This window comes from Hoplias malabaricus, chromosome 15 (assembly GCF_029633855.1).
Source record: "Hoplias malabaricus isolate fHopMal1 chromosome 15, fHopMal1.hap1, whole genome shotgun sequence".
NCBI lineage: Eukaryota > Metazoa > Chordata > Actinopteri > Characiformes > Erythrinidae > Hoplias > Hoplias malabaricus.
In genome coordinates, this window is record NC_089814.1 from 18,814,600 (window position 1) to 18,833,713 (window position 19,114).

General features: G+C 35.4%; 2 protein-coding genes across 2 annotated transcripts; one reads left to right on the top strand and one right to left on the bottom strand.

Moving 5' to 3' along the window:
* Positions 1 to 82: 82 nt before the first annotated feature.
* Positions 83 to 6,843, bottom strand: ca4c (carbonic anhydrase IV c). The gene is made up of 8 exons (XM_066646665.1): positions 6,792 to 6,843; positions 5,286 to 5,333; positions 5,013 to 5,177; positions 4,579 to 4,724; positions 3,876 to 3,968; positions 2,478 to 2,544; positions 544 to 707; positions 83 to 371 (listed from the first exon to the last, which is right to left on the bottom strand). Exons 1-8 carry the CDS (start codon positions 6,841 to 6,843, stop codon positions 195 to 197), a joined length of 912 nt encoding a protein of 303 aa, XP_066502762.1. The 3' UTR covers positions 83 to 194.
* A 4,068-nt stretch (positions 6,844 to 10,911) lies between these two features.
* On the top strand, positions 10,912 to 18,525 carry tlcd1 (TLC domain containing 1). The gene is made up of 4 exons (XM_066646593.1): positions 10,912 to 11,327; positions 12,929 to 13,011; positions 14,597 to 14,679; positions 16,402 to 18,525. Exons 1-4 carry the CDS (start codon positions 11,122 to 11,124, stop codon positions 16,783 to 16,785), a joined length of 756 nt encoding a protein of 251 aa, XP_066502690.1. The 5' UTR covers positions 10,912 to 11,121; the 3' UTR covers positions 16,786 to 18,525.
* Positions 18,526 to 19,114: the final 589 nt, after the last annotated feature.

Below are 19,114 nucleotides of genomic sequence, written 5' to 3' on the forward strand. Positions count from 1 at the left end.
CAGCAGTCTAGATCATTAAATTGGGTAAAATTGGATTCCTTTACTGCTAAATATAATTTTATAGAAGTAAAAATATTAACGCTCTAAAGAATATATAAAAAATAATAAATTCTTCAGTTCATGTACCTATGAATGTAACAAGCAAAAGATTCTGTAAGCATGTAAACATAATACATCATTAATCCATGCATTTTTCACAGCAGTCCAAATATAAAGAGGAAGCAAAACAACAGGGTGGTTGGACTTGATAACGCAGAGGGATATGCCATTGACGTGTAGACAATACGCTCATTTAAATTCTGCACTGGACGGAAGGTGTCAATCATGGGTTTTCCAGTTGAGAACAACATCTTACTGGTTATCAGGGCCAGCTGTGGAGTAGATAAAAGGATAGGAATGGAAATGAATGAATTTGAGTGGTATTTCTGAAATCCTGATTTTTTAGTAAATTACAATATTACTCAGGTAATAGTCTTGTAGTCAGTAATTTATTTAATTATTTAGTCTATAATGAAAAAATATAGAAAAAAATATTCAGTATACCTGTTGTTGGCTGACGGGGATTGGCCTTTGGAAAAGGGTCCAGATAATGGCCTCATTACAGTTTGGTGTGGTCAGAGATCCTGCATAACGGTAATAACTGGAAAAGTTCTCCAACAAGGTCAACATGTTTGTTAGCTGGAATCCTGTGATTACAGTTCTGTTCCCTATGAAGACATTGATGATGGATTAAATTACTGAAATTTTAGAACTTACTGAGGAGAGTTGTTGCTTGTCAATTGGTAAGTCCTCATAATTACACTGGAAAATACATTGGAAAATAAGTAATATATTTGTTGTTGTATAAATGGTATTTTTGCCCATAAACATCTGATGCTCAGCAGTCTGTGGCCGATTGCTTAATTCTCCTCTTCATGATGTGCCACAGGAGATTGATCTGGACTGCAGGCCATGAGATTTGACAGATGTACTCTTTGTTGTAATTTGCTGAAATAACCATGGATTTCCCAGGAAAAGGCAACATCTTGATGGCAGCATTCATTCATTCATTGTCTGTAACCACTTATCCTATTCAAGGACGAGGTGGGTCCGCGGAGTTATTGAGCACAAGGCAGGAACACACCCTGGAGGGATGCCTGTGTCTCACAGGGTGAAACGCACACACACACATACCCAGAGGAAACCCACACGGAAACGGGGAGAACACACCAAATTCCTCACAGACACAGACACATAGGTCTCTGGAGCTATGTGACTACGCCACTAATATATTTTTACCTCCATATCTCACATAGGCAGTTAGGTAATATCTCACATAGGCAGTACCCATGCCTTAGTAACTGATCCACCCACATATACTGTCAGAGATGTTGGCATTTGCACCTACTACTTATAACAGTCTGGATGATCCCTTATATCATTAGCATGGGAACAAGACATACATTTTTCATGAAAGCAAGCTAAAAGATGGATCATAAAGTGATAAACAACAAAATATATTTGCTTGCAAAGACTTTTGGTGAACGCTAATTTTATACCTTTTATATTCAGAATAATGTTTCAGAACAGTGTAACATGAATTTTCTATATCAATTTCACTCTTATTTTGCCCCTGTCCCAACGTTTCTGCAGGTATCAGTTAATATTTTTTATATATATTTACAAATAGACATGAAAAATGTACCGGTCTCATGCTTAGTGATACAATTTTAATGTTAATAATTACTAGAGTTTAAAAACCTCACGCAAGTGACAGCGTCAACCAAAGTTAGGGACAGTTTTCCAATCACAGCTCTGCTGGCCTAGCATATAACGTGTTTGTTTTGAGTCAGGAGAAACATGGCACAGTGACAGAGCCCAGTCTCCCCTACCCATTCTGATTTCAGCCCCCCTGGGACCCAAAATACCAGGGGGTAAAATCTGAATGGGTAAGTGAGATTGATCATAACACTAGAGCTCCCATAGCTCTCTGCAAAAATATTTTTACATTTCCATACAGTTTAATGTCTATTTACAACAAAGTTGGTCAGAGAACACATTGGAAATCTATTTTTTGTGTTTTGAATATATTTTGTGAATAGAATTAAAATCACACATTTTTGTTATAATTGCATTTTTAAAAATACCCCAGCTTCTCTGGAAGTGAGGTTTGTAAGTCACTCCCATGCCTAAAATGTGGCCATGACTTAATTATTTCAATGCCACACCTTATGGCCACATAATGTTAGGGTCTGTTTCTCACACTAGATATCTGTGACCACACACAGTTTTTCATTAAAAGGGATGTTACCAGTGGTGCCCCACACATAATAAAGCATTAAACAGCCTGTCCAGGGATATATTTATGATTTATACATTATTTATTATTTTTAAATTATATTTATTTCAGGTGCATTTTGTTTTCTATATTGCAAAGAACAGTATGTTTATCATTATGTGGAACAAATACATTTATCATTATACATAAAGGAACTTACCATTGTACCGAACTCTTCCTAAAGCTTCAATTACTTTATTGAATTTATGATTTTCCACTGGAGACACCTGCAGGAAGGAATGAGATCACCATGCCACCATCAATGAGCCGCATGTGGTTGAGAAGCATTAAGAAATAAGGCCTTACATTCATACTACAATGTAACTCATTTTAATCCAGCAATATGTTTCTTGTTACTGGTTAAGTTTATAGAAATATTCTGAAGATTTTTACATTGTATTTTTTCATAAATGATATAATTATAATGATTTCATATTTCAATTCCATTAAACCTCTAGCTAAGTACTTGAGTACCCTTACTGTAAGACTTAGATTTAGACTTCTTTTAAACGAGCACCTTAAGTGATTTTTTTTTTATTAATATTTCTGCTTATTGGAATTGATTGTCTTGATGTCACACCAACTGTGAAATTTACAGATATTTATTCATTACATAATAAAGTTATTAAGGTTAATAATGAAGTAATTTATTTTATAATGACATTAATATTTAAGATGTCAAACCAAGTAAGAAATATATAGAAATGTATACATTATATACTACAATACTTAGTTAGGAGAATGTAAGTTATTTATTGTATAATGATTTTAATAGCCAAATAAATTAATTAAACTCTGAAATTATTGGACGTAATGATGTCAAACCAAGACGGAAAAATACAGATATTTATTCTTTACATACTACAAGACTTTCATTTATAGATTAAAGTTTGGAGAGGAGAGAAGAGAAAGGAGAGTCAGGGGAGTCCATTAAAAGCCTGTGGTCGCAGGATCAAAAAGGTAAAAAAAAGGATCTTAAAGTGTAAATAAGATCTGTGACCGAAAAAAAGATATGAAACTAAAAAAATTAAGATTTGAATCTGAAAACATAAAATCTGCAATTGAAAAATATAAGACTTCAAATATCAAAATATTTAGGAAAGTGAATATTTTTAAAAAATTATTTATGCAAAATAATAATAATAATAATAATAATTGAATCTAAATTCTAGATTTAATTAAACTGAAAAAAAACATCCTACATTTATTTTTAATTTAATTGATCTCAGGATTTGAACATTCAGTTTCAGATTTTTTTCAAATGAACAAAACTTTTGACCCTAATATAGCTCCATAATAAACCAGCTGAAACGTCATCACTTAATCGGAAAACCAAAAATAAATTAATAATTGCTTCAAGCTATGTGTTATCAAAATCAGACTTTTCCAGATTAGTTCGATTGTTTGGCTTCTGACAGAATATATTTGAAATATACTTTTAAGGCATAAAGGTCTTGAGAATAAAGGAACACTTTCAGAATTGAGAACTTCAGTTGTCCCAAACTTACTCTGTCACATAACAACACTAACAAACACAAATGTTCCTTCAGCTACTTACCTCAAAGAAGAATCCAAGAGCTGCTACTCCCATTGGATCATTCATAGCTTCTTTAAGGGTATTGTAACGCTCTTTTATGTGAACAATGTGGACCTTTGAGAAATAAATGGCAAAGAAATAAACAAACAATCAATACTCAAATTCTTAAAGTTGAAAATGCTGGACAGGGAATTGTGTATGTGCAGTTAATATAGTCAGTATTTAGTCTTATCATTTTAAAACATATGTCTTTATTTGATTTTCCTGTATACTGACATAATGTACTGTATTTTCAGTTACACTTTAATACAAAAGTTTGGGTGTCCGTGGTCAAATTTTAATTTTATTTTATTTTTCTACGAGAAAATATGTGAAATGCTTCAACAGAGTAACTAATTGAATTTTTATTGATCATAATAGGACAAAAAGCTAAATTATTTATTGTTGTTTCAAATCACGTCATGTAACAAACTTCTAAAAATATTTAAAGTACATTTACATGCATACTGCTGCTAATTTGTAGTGTTTTGTAATGGGAAATGGCAGTGTATTTTCCCAAACATCCTGGAGGAAAATATATGCAGAAGTTAAATTAATTTCTCCTACCTACATAATGTGTCTCTTGATCAGGAGAATTCAGACATTTGCATATGAATATATCCATTAATTCTTTAGTGCATTTTTGTTTAACAACTGTTGTTTTATAAATTAACTTGTAAGTCACCTCCATAGGGTACTGCTCTCCATCAACTGTGTGTTCTGAGCCTGGCCCATTCTCTGAACCCCAGTGCAAGTGGAACTGAACAGCCTTGTATGTCTCCGGCAGCCCTCCACCATGGATCCGGACAGACGGCGGGAGATAAAAGACAGCTGAGAGAAAATAAAACTTGACACGTCACATATGTGTATATATATATATATATATATATATATATATATATATATATATTCCTGCTTCTCACTACAGCTAGTGTTTCAAAGGATGATAATTATATAATTATATAACAGAAAATATTTTATTTGTAGATAGCAATTAAAACTACTGCATTCCAATTATTTATCACTTTCACAGTAATTAACTAATAATTTACTGATTAATAAACCTGAAGGTTAAAGAGATGCACTGGGGTTAATTTAGAAGATATAAAGTGATGTTACCTGTGTATCCAAGGTTCACCACAGTGATATGCATGGCATCTGTGTATCCATGGAAGATGATGGGTGTCAGGCTGGGATCATACTGGACGTTTCGAGTGACAATGTTAATGGGTGACTGGTTTTGCCCACCACACTCGGGGGAATCTCTGAACCACTCACTGGGGACTTAAATAGATAGTAACACATTTCAAACGATTTCATGAACATAACAGACTGTAATACATTACCAAAAACACATTAAGGGCTAAGTGTTGAAATGTTGATTCAGCTTACCTCTGCATTTATCCTCACATGAGAACTGACCCTGATAGCACCACTGAGCTGGAACAGAGACACAAAGTGATGACTCGAACATGAGGAACACTACAAAAACAAAGCTGCACTGACCCTCTGCCTCTCTCTTTTCAGTGTCTCTTTTTCAATCTCTCTTCTTTTAGTCTTTTTTATTTGTGTAATCTCTTTTTTGTCATTATACAAAGAAACTTTGTTTCTTTCCTATATTTCATTCTCATACCTCTTACAATCACTTTCTTTTCTCTCACATTGTCTATTCTTTCTTTCTTTTTCTTTCTTTCTTTCTTTCTTTCTTTCTTTCTTTTCATCTCTTCAACTCTTTTTCATTTTCCCTCTCTCCCCCTTTGTCTTCACACTCCCTTATTTTATTCTCTCTCTCTCTCTCTCTCTCTCTCTCTCTCTCTCTCTCTCTCTCTCTCTCTCTCTCTCTCTCTCTCTCTCTCTCTAGGTCCTGTGACAAGGGTTAAAGACAGTCACCTTAGTGATGGTCATTAACTGAACTTTAAGCCATGCTCTAATAATACAGAGTGTACTTTTAGCCAGTTTTTTAACACACCAGAATTGATGAAGTTATAGTGTATCTTTCTGTTATACCCTATAATAACACATATGAAGATGACTGGTTCTCTGACCAACCACTGAAATTGTTTCTGTAAGAAAAACTCATCTGTCCAAAAATCATTTAACAGTAGAGGAATAAAAATATATAATTTTGAACGGAAGTTATTTTAGCTGTTGATTAGGCCAAGTCATTTTGGACCATTTCAACTCCATCATGAATTTAGAACACAATAAACAGCAGCTGGCAGATATAATTTCTGCATTTAATAAAAGGTCTCTGTTGGCATTTTTTAGATTCAGTCTGATCTTGGGTCATTAAGACAGAACTTTGAGGTTGGACAATAATACTCCTTGTACAACACACTACAATACAATGTACATACAATACCCCTAGCAAAACAGAACCACTGTACAGTATTACGTCTTATTCTATTGTATAAGCAAACCAAATCAAGGGAAAATAATGGCTATCAGGTATTAACAGGTAATTGAACACATTCACAACAATCCAGAGGTGATCATTACGTCTCACAATGGAGTCATTTATAAAACATTTTTCACACAGACAATTGAGTTTCTGACGTCAATAGACTTTAAGGTCTTACATAAGAACACATTCAAGAACACGTCAGAATATCAGATATTTCATCTGGCATTTTTGTTTGCATGTAGCTCATCATGAACATAGTAAAATTCATTTAGAAATTTAGAAATTTCAGAATTACTTCAGAGATTTGTATTGTTGAAATTAGTTTGTAATCCGTTAATCATAACATCAGTATGAAGGTTAATATACAAAATTGCTCAACATAAATTCATGGGATTTTTTTAAATAAGTAATATAAGCCATTCACTAAATATTCAATATAACTGACAATTTGTTGATTATTAAAAAAAAGAACTAATAACTTTGAAAGGTTTTACCAGAGCAGAGGAATGGTGCAAAGAGAAGGCAGAAGAAAACAGAGGAACTCATGACAGCAGCGAAAAGCAAAAGCCAATTCTGCTATTCAACTCAGAAGTGTACCTGTTATCCTTTTATTAGCAGGAGGTAGAGAGGGAGGTACAGAGTGAGGGAGGGAGGGGAGAGAGAGAGAGGGAGAGAGAGAGAGAGAGAGAGAGAGAAACCCTTTTTGCAAAATTTTGCTATTAAAAATTAACCTTTTGAACCCTAGGTTTATTGATCATTTATTATGAGCTGCACATTGCACAAAGCAATCCGCACAGCCTTATTGTTGTATATGACTTTTCTCATAGGACCTAATGGGGTGCACAATTTTGTGCACTCTTCTGATATTTTATGATTACACCCAAGCAACCACATTGGGTACCACAAAAAACACATGGCAACACTTGGCATCATATCAACTACCTAGGAACACAATAGCAATGAGACAGTTTAGTAACCACTTAAAACCCCATAACAACTAACCTAGCAACTGCGTGGAACATGTTAACAACCACTAGAAGTACCATAGCAACCACAATGACAATGAAACATCTTATTCAATACCATAGTAGCTACTTAGGAACACCTATAAAAATATGATAAAAATGGACTCTATGGAGATTCAAGGTTCCAACAGCAATGGAGCCTTTAAAAATCATTCAGACCCTAGAGTATGCTCACATTCTGTCTATTCATTTGGTCACTGATGCTGTTGGGTCTAAAGTTGTGACAGGAGAAAATGCTATTTTCCAGAATTATTTTTTTCCAGGCAAATGTTTGACCCATTCACCATGTAATCTTACCAAAAAATTGTCTTAGTCAAATTTGGTAAATAAAAGTAACAGGAAACTAAGAGATACTTTTAAAATGTAAATAAAAACAGAATACAATTATGTGCAAATCATCAAAACCCAGTCCTTAATAGACAAGAGTACAAAGTCTACCATTTCAAATGTTGAGTTTATTGTTCTTATTGTGCTTATATTTTGCGGAAAAAAATCAACACCTGAAATGTAGTCTTTAATTTAATTGTACAGTTACAATTAAAATTAAATTATTTGCATATCATTTAATTCTGTTTTTATTTACATCTTGCAGAATGTCCCAACCTTTCTAGAAACGGGGGTTAAATATTTGATATATCATATTTTTCTTTACATTTTACTATCTATTGAACAATCAATGTATTCAGAACACTCTGTATCTACTACACACTCATTGCTAATTTGATCAGCTTCACTGACCACACAGGAGAACTTTGTAGTCCTACAGTAACAGATTTAGTCCGTCTGTTTCTCTGCATACTTTCTTATCCCCATTTCACCTTGCTCTTCAATGGCCATGACCCACACAAGACCATCACAGACCAGGTAAGATTTGGGTGGTGGGTTATTCTCAGGGCTGCAGTAACACTGATGTGATGGTGATGTGTTGATGTTTTTTGTGTTGGTATGAAATTATTAGGCACAGCAGGGTTGCCTTCAGTGTTACTGCTGTAGTAAGAATAGTCCACCAACTAAAAAAATATCCAGCCAAAAGCATCCTGTGTCCACTGATGATGAAGGACTAGAGGACCAACCACACAAACCGTGGAGTAACAGATGAGCGTTTGTCTCTGAGTAGGATCAACGAGTTATGTGTGTCTAGCAGAGTGGACAGTGAGTGGACACAGTGTTTTTAAAACTCCAGCAGCCTTGTATGTCTGATCCAGTTGTACAAACTGGATTTCAAATAATTTGGGACACTAAACAAATTGTGAATAAAAACTGAATGCAATAATGTGGAGGTGCCAACATCTAATATTTTATTCAGAATAGAACACAAATCACAGATCAAAAGTTTAAACTGAGAGAATGTGTCATTTTAAGGGAAAAATATGTTGTTTCAAAATTTCATGGCATAAATAAATCCCAAAAAAGTTGGGACAAGGCCATTTTTTACCACTTTGTGGCACCCCCCTTCTTCTTACAACACTCAAAAGATGTCTGGAGACAGAGGAGACCAGTTTCTCAAGTTTAGAAATAGGAATGCTCTTCCATTCATGTCTAATACAGGCCTCTAACTGTTCAATCGTCTTGGGCCTTTGTCGCACCTTCCTCTTTATGATGCACCAAATGTTCTCAATAGGTGAAAGATCTCGACTGCAGGCTGGCCATTTCAGTACCCGGATCCTTCTCCTACGTAGCCATGATGTTGTGATTGCTGCAGAATGTGGTCTGGCATTATCTTGTTGAAAAATACAGGGTCTTCCCTGAAAGAGATGACGTCTAGATGGGAGCATATGTTGTTCTAGAACCTGAACATAGTTCTCTGCATTAATGGTGCCTTTCCAGACACGCAAGCTGCCCATGCCACAAGAACTCATGCAACCCCATACCATCAGTGATGCAGGTTTCTGAACAGAGCATTGATAACAACTTGGGTTATCCTTGTCCTCTCTGGTCCGGATGACATGGCGTCCCGGTGTTCCATAAAGAACTTCAAATCATGACTCATCTGACCACAGAACAGTCTTCCATTTTGCCACACTCCATTTTAAAAGACCCCTGGCCCAGTGCAAACGTCTGAGCTTGTGGAGCTTGCTTAGAAATGGCTTCCTCTTTGCACTGTAGAGTTTCAGCTGGCAACGGCGGATGGCACGGTGGATTGTGTTCACTGACAATGCTTTCTGGAAGTATTCCTGAGCCCATTCTGTTATTTCCTTGACAGTGGCATTCCTGTTTGAGGTGCAGTGACATTTAAGGGCCCAGAGATCACGAGCATCCAGTAGAGTTTTACGGCCTTGACCCTTACGCACAGCAACTGTTCCAGATTCTCTGCATCTTTTGATGATATTATGCACGGTTGATGATGATAACTTAAAAGTCTTTACTATTTTACGCTGGTTAACACCATTCTGGTATTGCTGCACTATCTTTCTGCGCAACAATGGTGGAATTGGTGATCCTCTTACCATCTTGGCTTCAGAGAGACACTGACACTCTGAGAAGCTCTTTTTATACCCAGTCATGTTGTCAATTGACCTAATTAGTGTTAATTGGTCTTCCAGCTGTTCGTTATATGCTCAGTTTCCTTTTTTCAGCCACTTATTGCTACTTGTCCCAACTTTTTTGGGATTTGTTGACACTGTGAAATTTTGAATCAACATATTTTTCCTTTAAAATGTTACATTTACTCAGATTAAACTTTTGATCTGTCATCTATGTTCTATTATGAATAAAATATTGACATTTGCCATCTCCACATCATTGCATTTAGTTTTTATTTACAATTTGTTTAGTGTCCCAACTTTTTTGGAATCCGGTTTGTACGTCAGTGTTACTGCAGCACAGAGAATGATTACCCACCCAAGTCATACTTGCTCTGTGGTGGTCCTGTGGGGCTCCTGCACTGAAGAGCAGGGTGAAATGGGGATAAGAAAGTATGCAGAAGCAGATGGACTAGAGTCTGTAATTGTAGAAGTATAAACAAATTCTTTATGGTCAGTGGAGCTATTAAAATGGACAATGAGTAACACAATGTAGGTGTTCATAATCCTAATCCAGTGATTGTTCATTGTAAATTGTGCAATAAGCAATATCCAATTATTTCTGTCTCCAAGCCTGCATTCCAAGAAATTAATAATAGCAGACTGTATTGTTTTTCATGTAATCAACATTATAAAAAGCCTTAGTATAAAAAAAATCACAAATTTAAGACATTAAGGCTTAAGGTTAAGTTTCTTTCCTGTAAAGCTAACATTCTGGGGGCAGACAATTTTGTTATGACAGTGGTGATAATTTGAAACTAGTTTTTTAAGGCTCATAGATCGGTGACTGCTGATTGTTAGGGGTTAAACTGTTCACTGTGTCACTCTCCTTATTCAAACATAACATAGTACTTGATTCTGTGACAGAGCAACATTTTCTCCCACAAGCCTTTTCACCTTCTTCAGCCAGTCACAGCTCAGCAAACAGGTATTGTGAGGAACACCACACCCAAGTGTTGGAGCTCCTGCACGTGGGAGGGAGGGAGAGAGAGAGACAGACAGAAAGAGAGATAGGGGCAGGGACAGACACTTGTGCTGGTAGAGGACTCAGCTCAGGTTAAGAGGAATTTCAGATTCTTCCAGAAACTTCTAATGAACTGATTCAGTAAGAGAAACACAAATATCTGCTCCATCCGTCTGACAAGAAAAGAAAGGAATTAGTAACAAGAAAGAGAGTGTATGTGAGAGAGAGAGAGAGAGAGAGAGAGAGAGAGAGAGAGAGAGAGAGAGAGAGAGAGAGAGAGAGAGAGAGAGAGAGAGAGAGAAATAGGGCAGGAATGGATGGTTGGTTGAGTGAGGTCCAGCAGTGGCCAGCTGTGGGAATTTTGTGCAGCTCTCTGCTCTTCAGACTGATACACACACTGCTACAGACACTGCCTAGACCCATCAGAGTAGAATCTGAGCCCTGGAGGAGCTGGAAATGGACCAACCTCTCAGTGTCCCTTGTTCACTCCCTGTTGTCCGGCACCTGGGCCATCTTCTGGTGAGTGACATTTAGCTTGTTATTAACCCCTAAAACTATTTGCTAATAATTCATCGTAAGGATATTCAGTATCTTCACCAAAAATCATCAAAAAGAAAAATAATTATATATTTGTATTTGTATCTTGAAACCACTTCATGTCTTTTACATTCTGTGAACACTCCTCAAAGAACAAACCAATAAAACCATATTAAGTATATCATTTTTTTTAAGACTGAGAAAATGTCTCAGAATGAAATGCAACCACAGTTAATGTTGACAGAATTTCAGTTTTGTAAGTCAAACAAGGTGTGAGTCAGCAGTAAATTACATTGAATTGTTTTAAGATTATCAAATTAAAGTCATAGGAAGGCAACACAAATATTTTCAGTGTGAAACATGTATGTCACAGAAAAATTAAGTTGGTGTCATTTTACCATTTAAAATACACATAAATATAACTGTAAATAATCCTTAAAAACAAGAAAATAATATGTGTTTATACACTCAAAAGGCATTCTTGAACATACTTGATATGTTCACTCTAGTATGTGTTTTCATTCTGTTTACTCAGTCCAATTACTGAGTCCTAGATTTCAGCATTTTGGTTTACAGTAAGGGTACGTCAGGTCCTTAGAGTTTAAAAGTTTAATTAACTGTTGTCTTTTTGACCCCTAACAATCATTTGTGTTGGAAAGGTGAAGCTGCAGTGCCTGAGTCATGCACAGATTTCTGTTCTGTTCTGTTCACATTTGATTGTTATAAACTAGAAAAGTTGCATAAACACTGAAGAACTGGTTCCATGCATTAATATTCAGCTTCTGAGTAAGTGAACAGTGAAGGTCCTACATGTTGAATGCTAAATAATGATGGGTCTTGAACTGTCTGTGTCTTGCTTATACTATAAAGATAAAGATTCAAACAATTACAAGGACAAGAAAAACTTGTCAGACAGGCATGAGCCAGATACATGCGTTTTGTTATGAGGAATATCTGATGAGAAAGAAACACTGCAGTGTTTTCTTAGAAACTTTAGAGACATAGAACTAGTTAATTCAGTCATTTCTGGTGTTCAGTTGTGCATATACAGCATGTATAATCTCCATGAAACATTTATCAATAATATAAGTTGCTCTACACCAGCTCCACATTAGCATAATGTCCTCAAGGCTAATGCCAAGTGTTGGCCAGAGCAATGTAAAATACCCAGTGGAACTCCATCCAGTGATTTTGAGTGGATTTTGTGATTCAAATCTAAGCATCCAGCATCTGTACTTGATCTCAGTCATGCTCTTGTGAAGGAATGTAGTCAGGCCATGCATGATGTTCCAACATCTAATCTAAAGCCTTTCCAGTAGGAATTTGGAATGGTGTACATATAAGGATCAGGCACATCCTATGTTTCATTTTCAGTTTTTTTCCCTTATAATTGTGTATTTTTAAGTGTTTAGTATTAATTGCACCTTGTGAAGGACAGGTGCCCCATTCCAGAGTGTGTTCCTGCTTTGTGCCCAATGATTCTGGGTAGGCTCCGGAACTGGATAAGCAGTTACAGACAATGAATGAATGAATGAATAGTATTAATCATCTTGTAAATTACTTGTTCTTCCTTCTGGTCTCAGTGCATTTCAGAATCCAGTGATGATTCGTGAGATGCATTCATCCTTCTCTCCACTTTCATATCTGCTTGTCATTGTCTCAACAGGTCAGTCGTGTTGTCCTCTCTCATTATTTAACTAATCCTAAAAATCAATGAAACTTGGAGTGGTACAGCACTGCTGCATAGGAAAAGCTTTACATTCATTCATTTGCATTCTGAAAATATAACAATCATTTTGTTTTTCAAAAAGTTGAACCAGTCTATTCCTACTGAAGTTGAATATTTCACCTCAGCTATTTCTACTAGCTTTCATGTCTAGATAGGGGTGCTGATTAAGAACTTGGTAACTGTTTGCTTATTGTTACCAAGGCAATACCTTACACAGAAAAGTGGTTTTGGACCATCGTTAACCTTCAAAATACAGCTCTACTGAGTGGTAATAGGGAGAATATAGCCTTTTTCATTGCAACTCTGGGCTCAAAAATGCAGAAACTGCAGTATGTAACTTATGGAGGAGGACTGGAAAACAACCCCCTCCCTCCCCCTCCCCATTCATTTCAGTACAGTGCTGTAAAGCATAATAACACTGGGGAGGAAGCAAAAACCAGAATCTTAGATAGTCTTCATTTAAATAAAAAAATAGCATCAAACTGAACATTGGGTTTATATTTATGACAGATAATAAACCTGATATTGAACACTTTAAAAGAAATCTTATTTATTATATTCCAAAAGGTTTTTAGATTATTAGTCATCTCCAAATGCACTCTGCAGTGAGTTTCCCCATTGTCACACAGTACCAATTGTGCAAATATGTGCTTTTTATGTCTCCTGGCCTCAGGTGGCTGAGGCATCAGAAGAGATCATACTCACAATCTCCTGATAATAGGGTCAGGACCCCTTTCTTTGTAAGCATATTATATATACATTGTTTAAAACATTGGACAATCTCTTTTGATTATTTTGACAAATCTCTCTAGCAAAATGCATCTCTGCCTCATGGTTCGCAGTAGGTCTAAAGGCTACTTGGAATCATCGGTGGAGGAAAAGAACACACCCTGGACAGGGTGCGAGTCCATCTTCACACATCCACTCAGTCACTCAACTCGAACAGCCAATCCACCTACCAACACACTTTTTAAATTGTGGGAGTAAAGTGCATGCGGCACACACAGGAAACTCATGTAGACACAAGAGTAGTTGTATTATCTAAATAGAAAAATCTTGACTCTGTCTAACACCTTGAGATCCAGTTCGACTGTGATCCAAAGCTCACCAGTGAATATAAATACATGACCTCATTGATGCTTTTGGAGTTGAATAATGCACTAAGGTTTAATCCTCACAGCAATGATCTAATTGGTCTTGTAAAGCTTTCCCAGAAAAGTAGACATTATTGGAGAGTGTTATTGGGGCAAAGGGGGACAATTAATACTCTTGGTTTTAGATGAAATCTTGAGTATGTATTGGCACACTAGCATTTTGGAACTGTCAAAATCTACATAATTAATGGTATAATACATGAAGGCAGCTAAAGATATTACTTAAAAGTTTTGTAAAAGTTAACCTAATTTCAGTGATCCACACACATGGTTCAAAAGTGTGGTTTTGCTTTGTAAAAATAGTCTACAGGTCAGTTGTAAATTGACTACAAGTCAGTTGAGAATTGACTCTGAACTTTCTTTACCAGGCTACTTCATTCATGATGCTGGAGACATCATCTTCAGTGGCTATGCCAGGGAATCATGGGAGTTTCTGCTTCATCATGTTTTGGTAAATAATTCATCCAGTCCAATCTGCCAGACTTGTTAATAGAATTATATCTAGGCTGTGTGGAACACTATAGTAGGACTTGATTTCTACAACACTAAAATATTGAGATTCTGCTTAGTTATAGGTATGGGCAAAGCCATTTAGTTATCAAGAAAGTTGATCAGGGAATTGATCAGAGAATTTGCATGTTCTCATGACTGAACTAAAACTAAAAATATGTCAGAACTCCAACCGAAGGCAGAGTAAACACAGGTTTTATTCTGTTAAGTGAAGCAGAACAGAAACCTAGTTAGCATAATGCTAAGTCCAAGTGGCAGTTAGCCAGTTAGCTTTAGGATGGAGGAAAGGGGTGTGTTGTTGAATATTTCGCTAATCATTAGCGGGAGGGGGGGGGGGTATTACTAGATTTGACTGAAATGCCTGCTCCTATTTGGTCTAGGGTAATATGCTCCTTATGGCAGGACATGTTTCAGTTTGTAGCTCAGACAGGAAGACTGGGGCAAGATTCTGTAACATGGTTTCTCGTTTTGCATTCTGTATTATTTTCTCATGTTCTTGCTTGATGTCATCTCCCACTGCCGAAGTTTCATTCCAGTACTCAAGAACACAAATGCCAAGAATGATTATAGCACTCGGATGTTGTTCTCAATCGACCCAAAATTATGAAGATGCATCAGTTTGTGACTTTAACAACATATAAATTCCATCATTCTCATTCACTTTGGCATCACAGATTTACACTTGCGAGATCACTTCTCAAGGACCTTTTTTTCTAAGTACATTCTAGAGAACACAAGTCAATCCATTGTGTGCTTTGGTACTAAACAGCCATGTACTTCAATACTACAATGATGTTTAAAATTAAGAGTTTTATTCTAAAACATAAAAACATTTTTCACTACTACCTAAACCTGTAGATGAAGAGGAAATATCAAAGGACTCATATGTTTGCTACATGTATTTTTCTCATTTTAAAAATGAGGGTGAGGGTTAACATTGAGGCTAACATTGAGCATGCTCTTCCGGTTTTGACCAGCCGATTATGCTGCATTTGGGTGCTTGGTTGAAGATCCACCCACTGTATACAACATATCACCAAAAGGTGATTTATCATTAAATAACAACAACATGCTTTTTGAGTAATAACAAAACTGATCATAATACTTTAATTTACAGAAAATTTGCGTAATAAAACTATTCAAATGCATATTTGCCATTTTCTCGAGGTAAAAGGTTGTGATATACGTCACTAATGCTCTTAGGTTGCTCTGTAATGGCTTAGATGATTTAATGGTTATTCTCCTAAATTTGCAAAGCCCTCTTAATTAATGTACACATTTAAGTTCAAGTGACAAAATAGACTTTTTAAATTTAATGTAGAAAGACTGTAAAGTCAGTACACAAAGCCATATAAAACATTAAACTACAGGGGGGGAAATGAAATGTGGGAAATGTGTGGCCTTTTTAGGGTTATCACACATCCCAGGGGCTCATCAATCAATTATCCCGTCCCATGTCAACAGTCAATGTAGAACACATTACTGAACTTCACTTTCGTACTGATTGCAAAATTTCCTATGTTTCTTTCTTTTTTACCATATAGACTTTCTAAATCAAAAATGTTGATTGTTTTTTTAAATGCCCGTCTCATTATTTATTTCTGGGACAGTCGTCCTAAGAAAACTTGCTGAGGATTTTTTTTTTAAAATCTTTCTTTCATAGGTGATTTCAACTTTCGTATATGCTGTGTTTACACGACACTATGTGGCAGGGGCTGTGGTAGCTCTCTTCGTAGAGGTAAACAGTGTATTTCTTCATCTAAGACTACTGCTGAAATTAGCTGGAACGGCCAAAGATTCTCTCATCTACTCTATTAACAAGATGGTCAATGTCTCAACGTATGTCAGCTTCCGTCTCGGGTCTCAGTTCTACCTCACCTGGTTTATCATCTATAACTACACTTATTTAGACCATGCCCTGTTTTTCCTAGTCTGTCTTATGATGATGAACATCATGATTCTCATATATTTCTACCGCCTTCTTCGAGCTGACTTCTTCTCCAAACGCACCCATCAGAATGGCATTCATAAGATTCATAAGGACTAGAAATCCATATTTGAATACAACCAGTATAAATCACAGTGGACTCCTGTTAACAAATGCGACACCTGTTCACCATGATCCACACTGGCGATGGAAAAACTTCAACACAAAATATTATTAAGACAATGGTGCTTTTTCCTTAATTTTTAAAAAAGAAATAAAATATTACTTTATACATCTGAGGGTACTGTACATGTCAAACATTATGATGCTCAGAGTGAGAACCAATTTGTGAATAGTAATTGGTAGAATATGATTTAATCCTAAATTTAGGTATAGCAAAAGGGAAATTCACCATTTAAACCATTAAAAGTAGTTTTATTTATAATAAATGACAGTTATTTTAATCTACCTAGAGAATCAACCTGGCACAAGCATTAAAATAGTTTACTGCATGCAGAAGAGTGTTAAAATATAAGTTTCAGACTTTGGGTTAATTATCAGGCAATATAATGTAATATACATGTATGTTTAATATATTAGATGTTGACATTTAGTCTGGATGCATTCAGAACTATTGAATGCTGAAAAATAACGGATTCAAGAAACTTTTAGTGTTTTAATTTTGTCCATTTTATTTTGAAAAAGGAAATGCATGAAAAATAAATGGATCAATACGTTGATTCTCCATCCATCCATCTTCTGTATGCACCTGTTTGTTGCAATGACTTGCTGGTTTGTAACTCATTTTCCACACACTTAAGCAACTTCGGTTTGAACTAGTATTATATGTATAAATGATTAGACACAAGATTAAAACAACCGACAAGCACATTTTTTAGTAAAGTATTTGTCAGAATGTTAAAAACAGCAGGTATTATGGGGTGTTTCCTGAATGAAATGTTTAGTACTTATCAAAAGGGGTCTAAGGAATGACGACCTGTAAGCTGGCAATAAGGGCATTTCTGACCCAAAAAGTTAGCTGTGATAAACACTGTATTCCTTCATTATTTTATTCATCAACAAGAATGTTACCACTTGTTTGTCCGTTCTTTGACCAATTTTGGCATGTAATAAACACAGCATAATAGGGAACAGACATGTCACTTACTGGTTTCATAGTTTTCAAAATCTACTTACACACTCTTATAACTCTAAAAAGTACACTTACTTCAGGAGGTTTGACTGAGGATTATGGTCACAATTACTGTGGTAGTGATTAAAGGGTTGATATTTTAAAGAACAAAGTTTGGTCTATGGTACTCTGTAATAAGTTTGTGTCTTGTAACAATTGAACAAGATTTTCTTTTGTTTTGAAAATGTTGGATGTAGACTGTGGCTAATCATTGGGATAAATGTAAAGTGTTTCTGGCTTTATTATTATTATTTTTACAATAAGAGTTTACGTGTATGTTTCTTTCATTTGTTTTTGTAAGAATGTGTAATATGATGCCTCCTGTGGAAGGGAAGTTAAACTGCACCAAAAGAATCAAAGGAGGATTCTAACAAGTGTAATCAATTATCTGATGAAGAGTAAGAGCAAAATGTTGTCAACTATACAAGTCTGCCTTCTTTGTACTAAAATAAATCTTTTAAGACCCAGCAAGGGCTAATTTTTTGTTAATTTTGAACACTAAGTCTACGACCCAAAAAGAGTCTAAATATTGATTAGCTAGCAATTGGCATTTTCATGCTGTATTGACATGCATGATGCTCAGTTAAACTTCTAATTATATTTATATATATAAAAAAAAAGGTCAAATATATTTTGACCTTATGGCAGGAGGAGGAGGAAAACAAATAAAAATCCAGTGTATGAGCCTTTAAATCATATGCTAGAGCACAATATATAATTAGAGTAGAAGAAAAAGTAAAAAAAATAAAACATGGTAATATGCAAATAGCTTCAATAAATCTAAATGCACAATAAGATATCACGTGAAGTCTGGTATTTTCCTTTCAAAAAGGAAACCTAAGCTCTCTTTTTTTAAATACATCTTTTTGTGCATCACTGGAAAATTGAACGAAAAATTCAGTTTCACTTACATGCTAGGTATAGTAGGCATAATTATAAGGCCCTAATATCACAATATTTTGTATGAAACCAAGATTGATTTTCTTTAATCAAAATAATGTAGCATATAAATTTACCACACAAAGGGTAGAAAATGTAGCATTACATAATTATACAAAAAAAAATAACCTTAAAGCTTCACAGTAAATAAAAATAGTTGCTATGCTGAATTTATCTGCTTGGATTACAGCTCATTGGCTGTTGAACTATTCTAACAGCAGTTTTGATTTTCCTCATCCTCAACCAGGTGCTTCTGCTTGCCCTTGTTATATGCTTCTATGATTTCTTACAGCATAACATGGTTTATTGTACATCTGA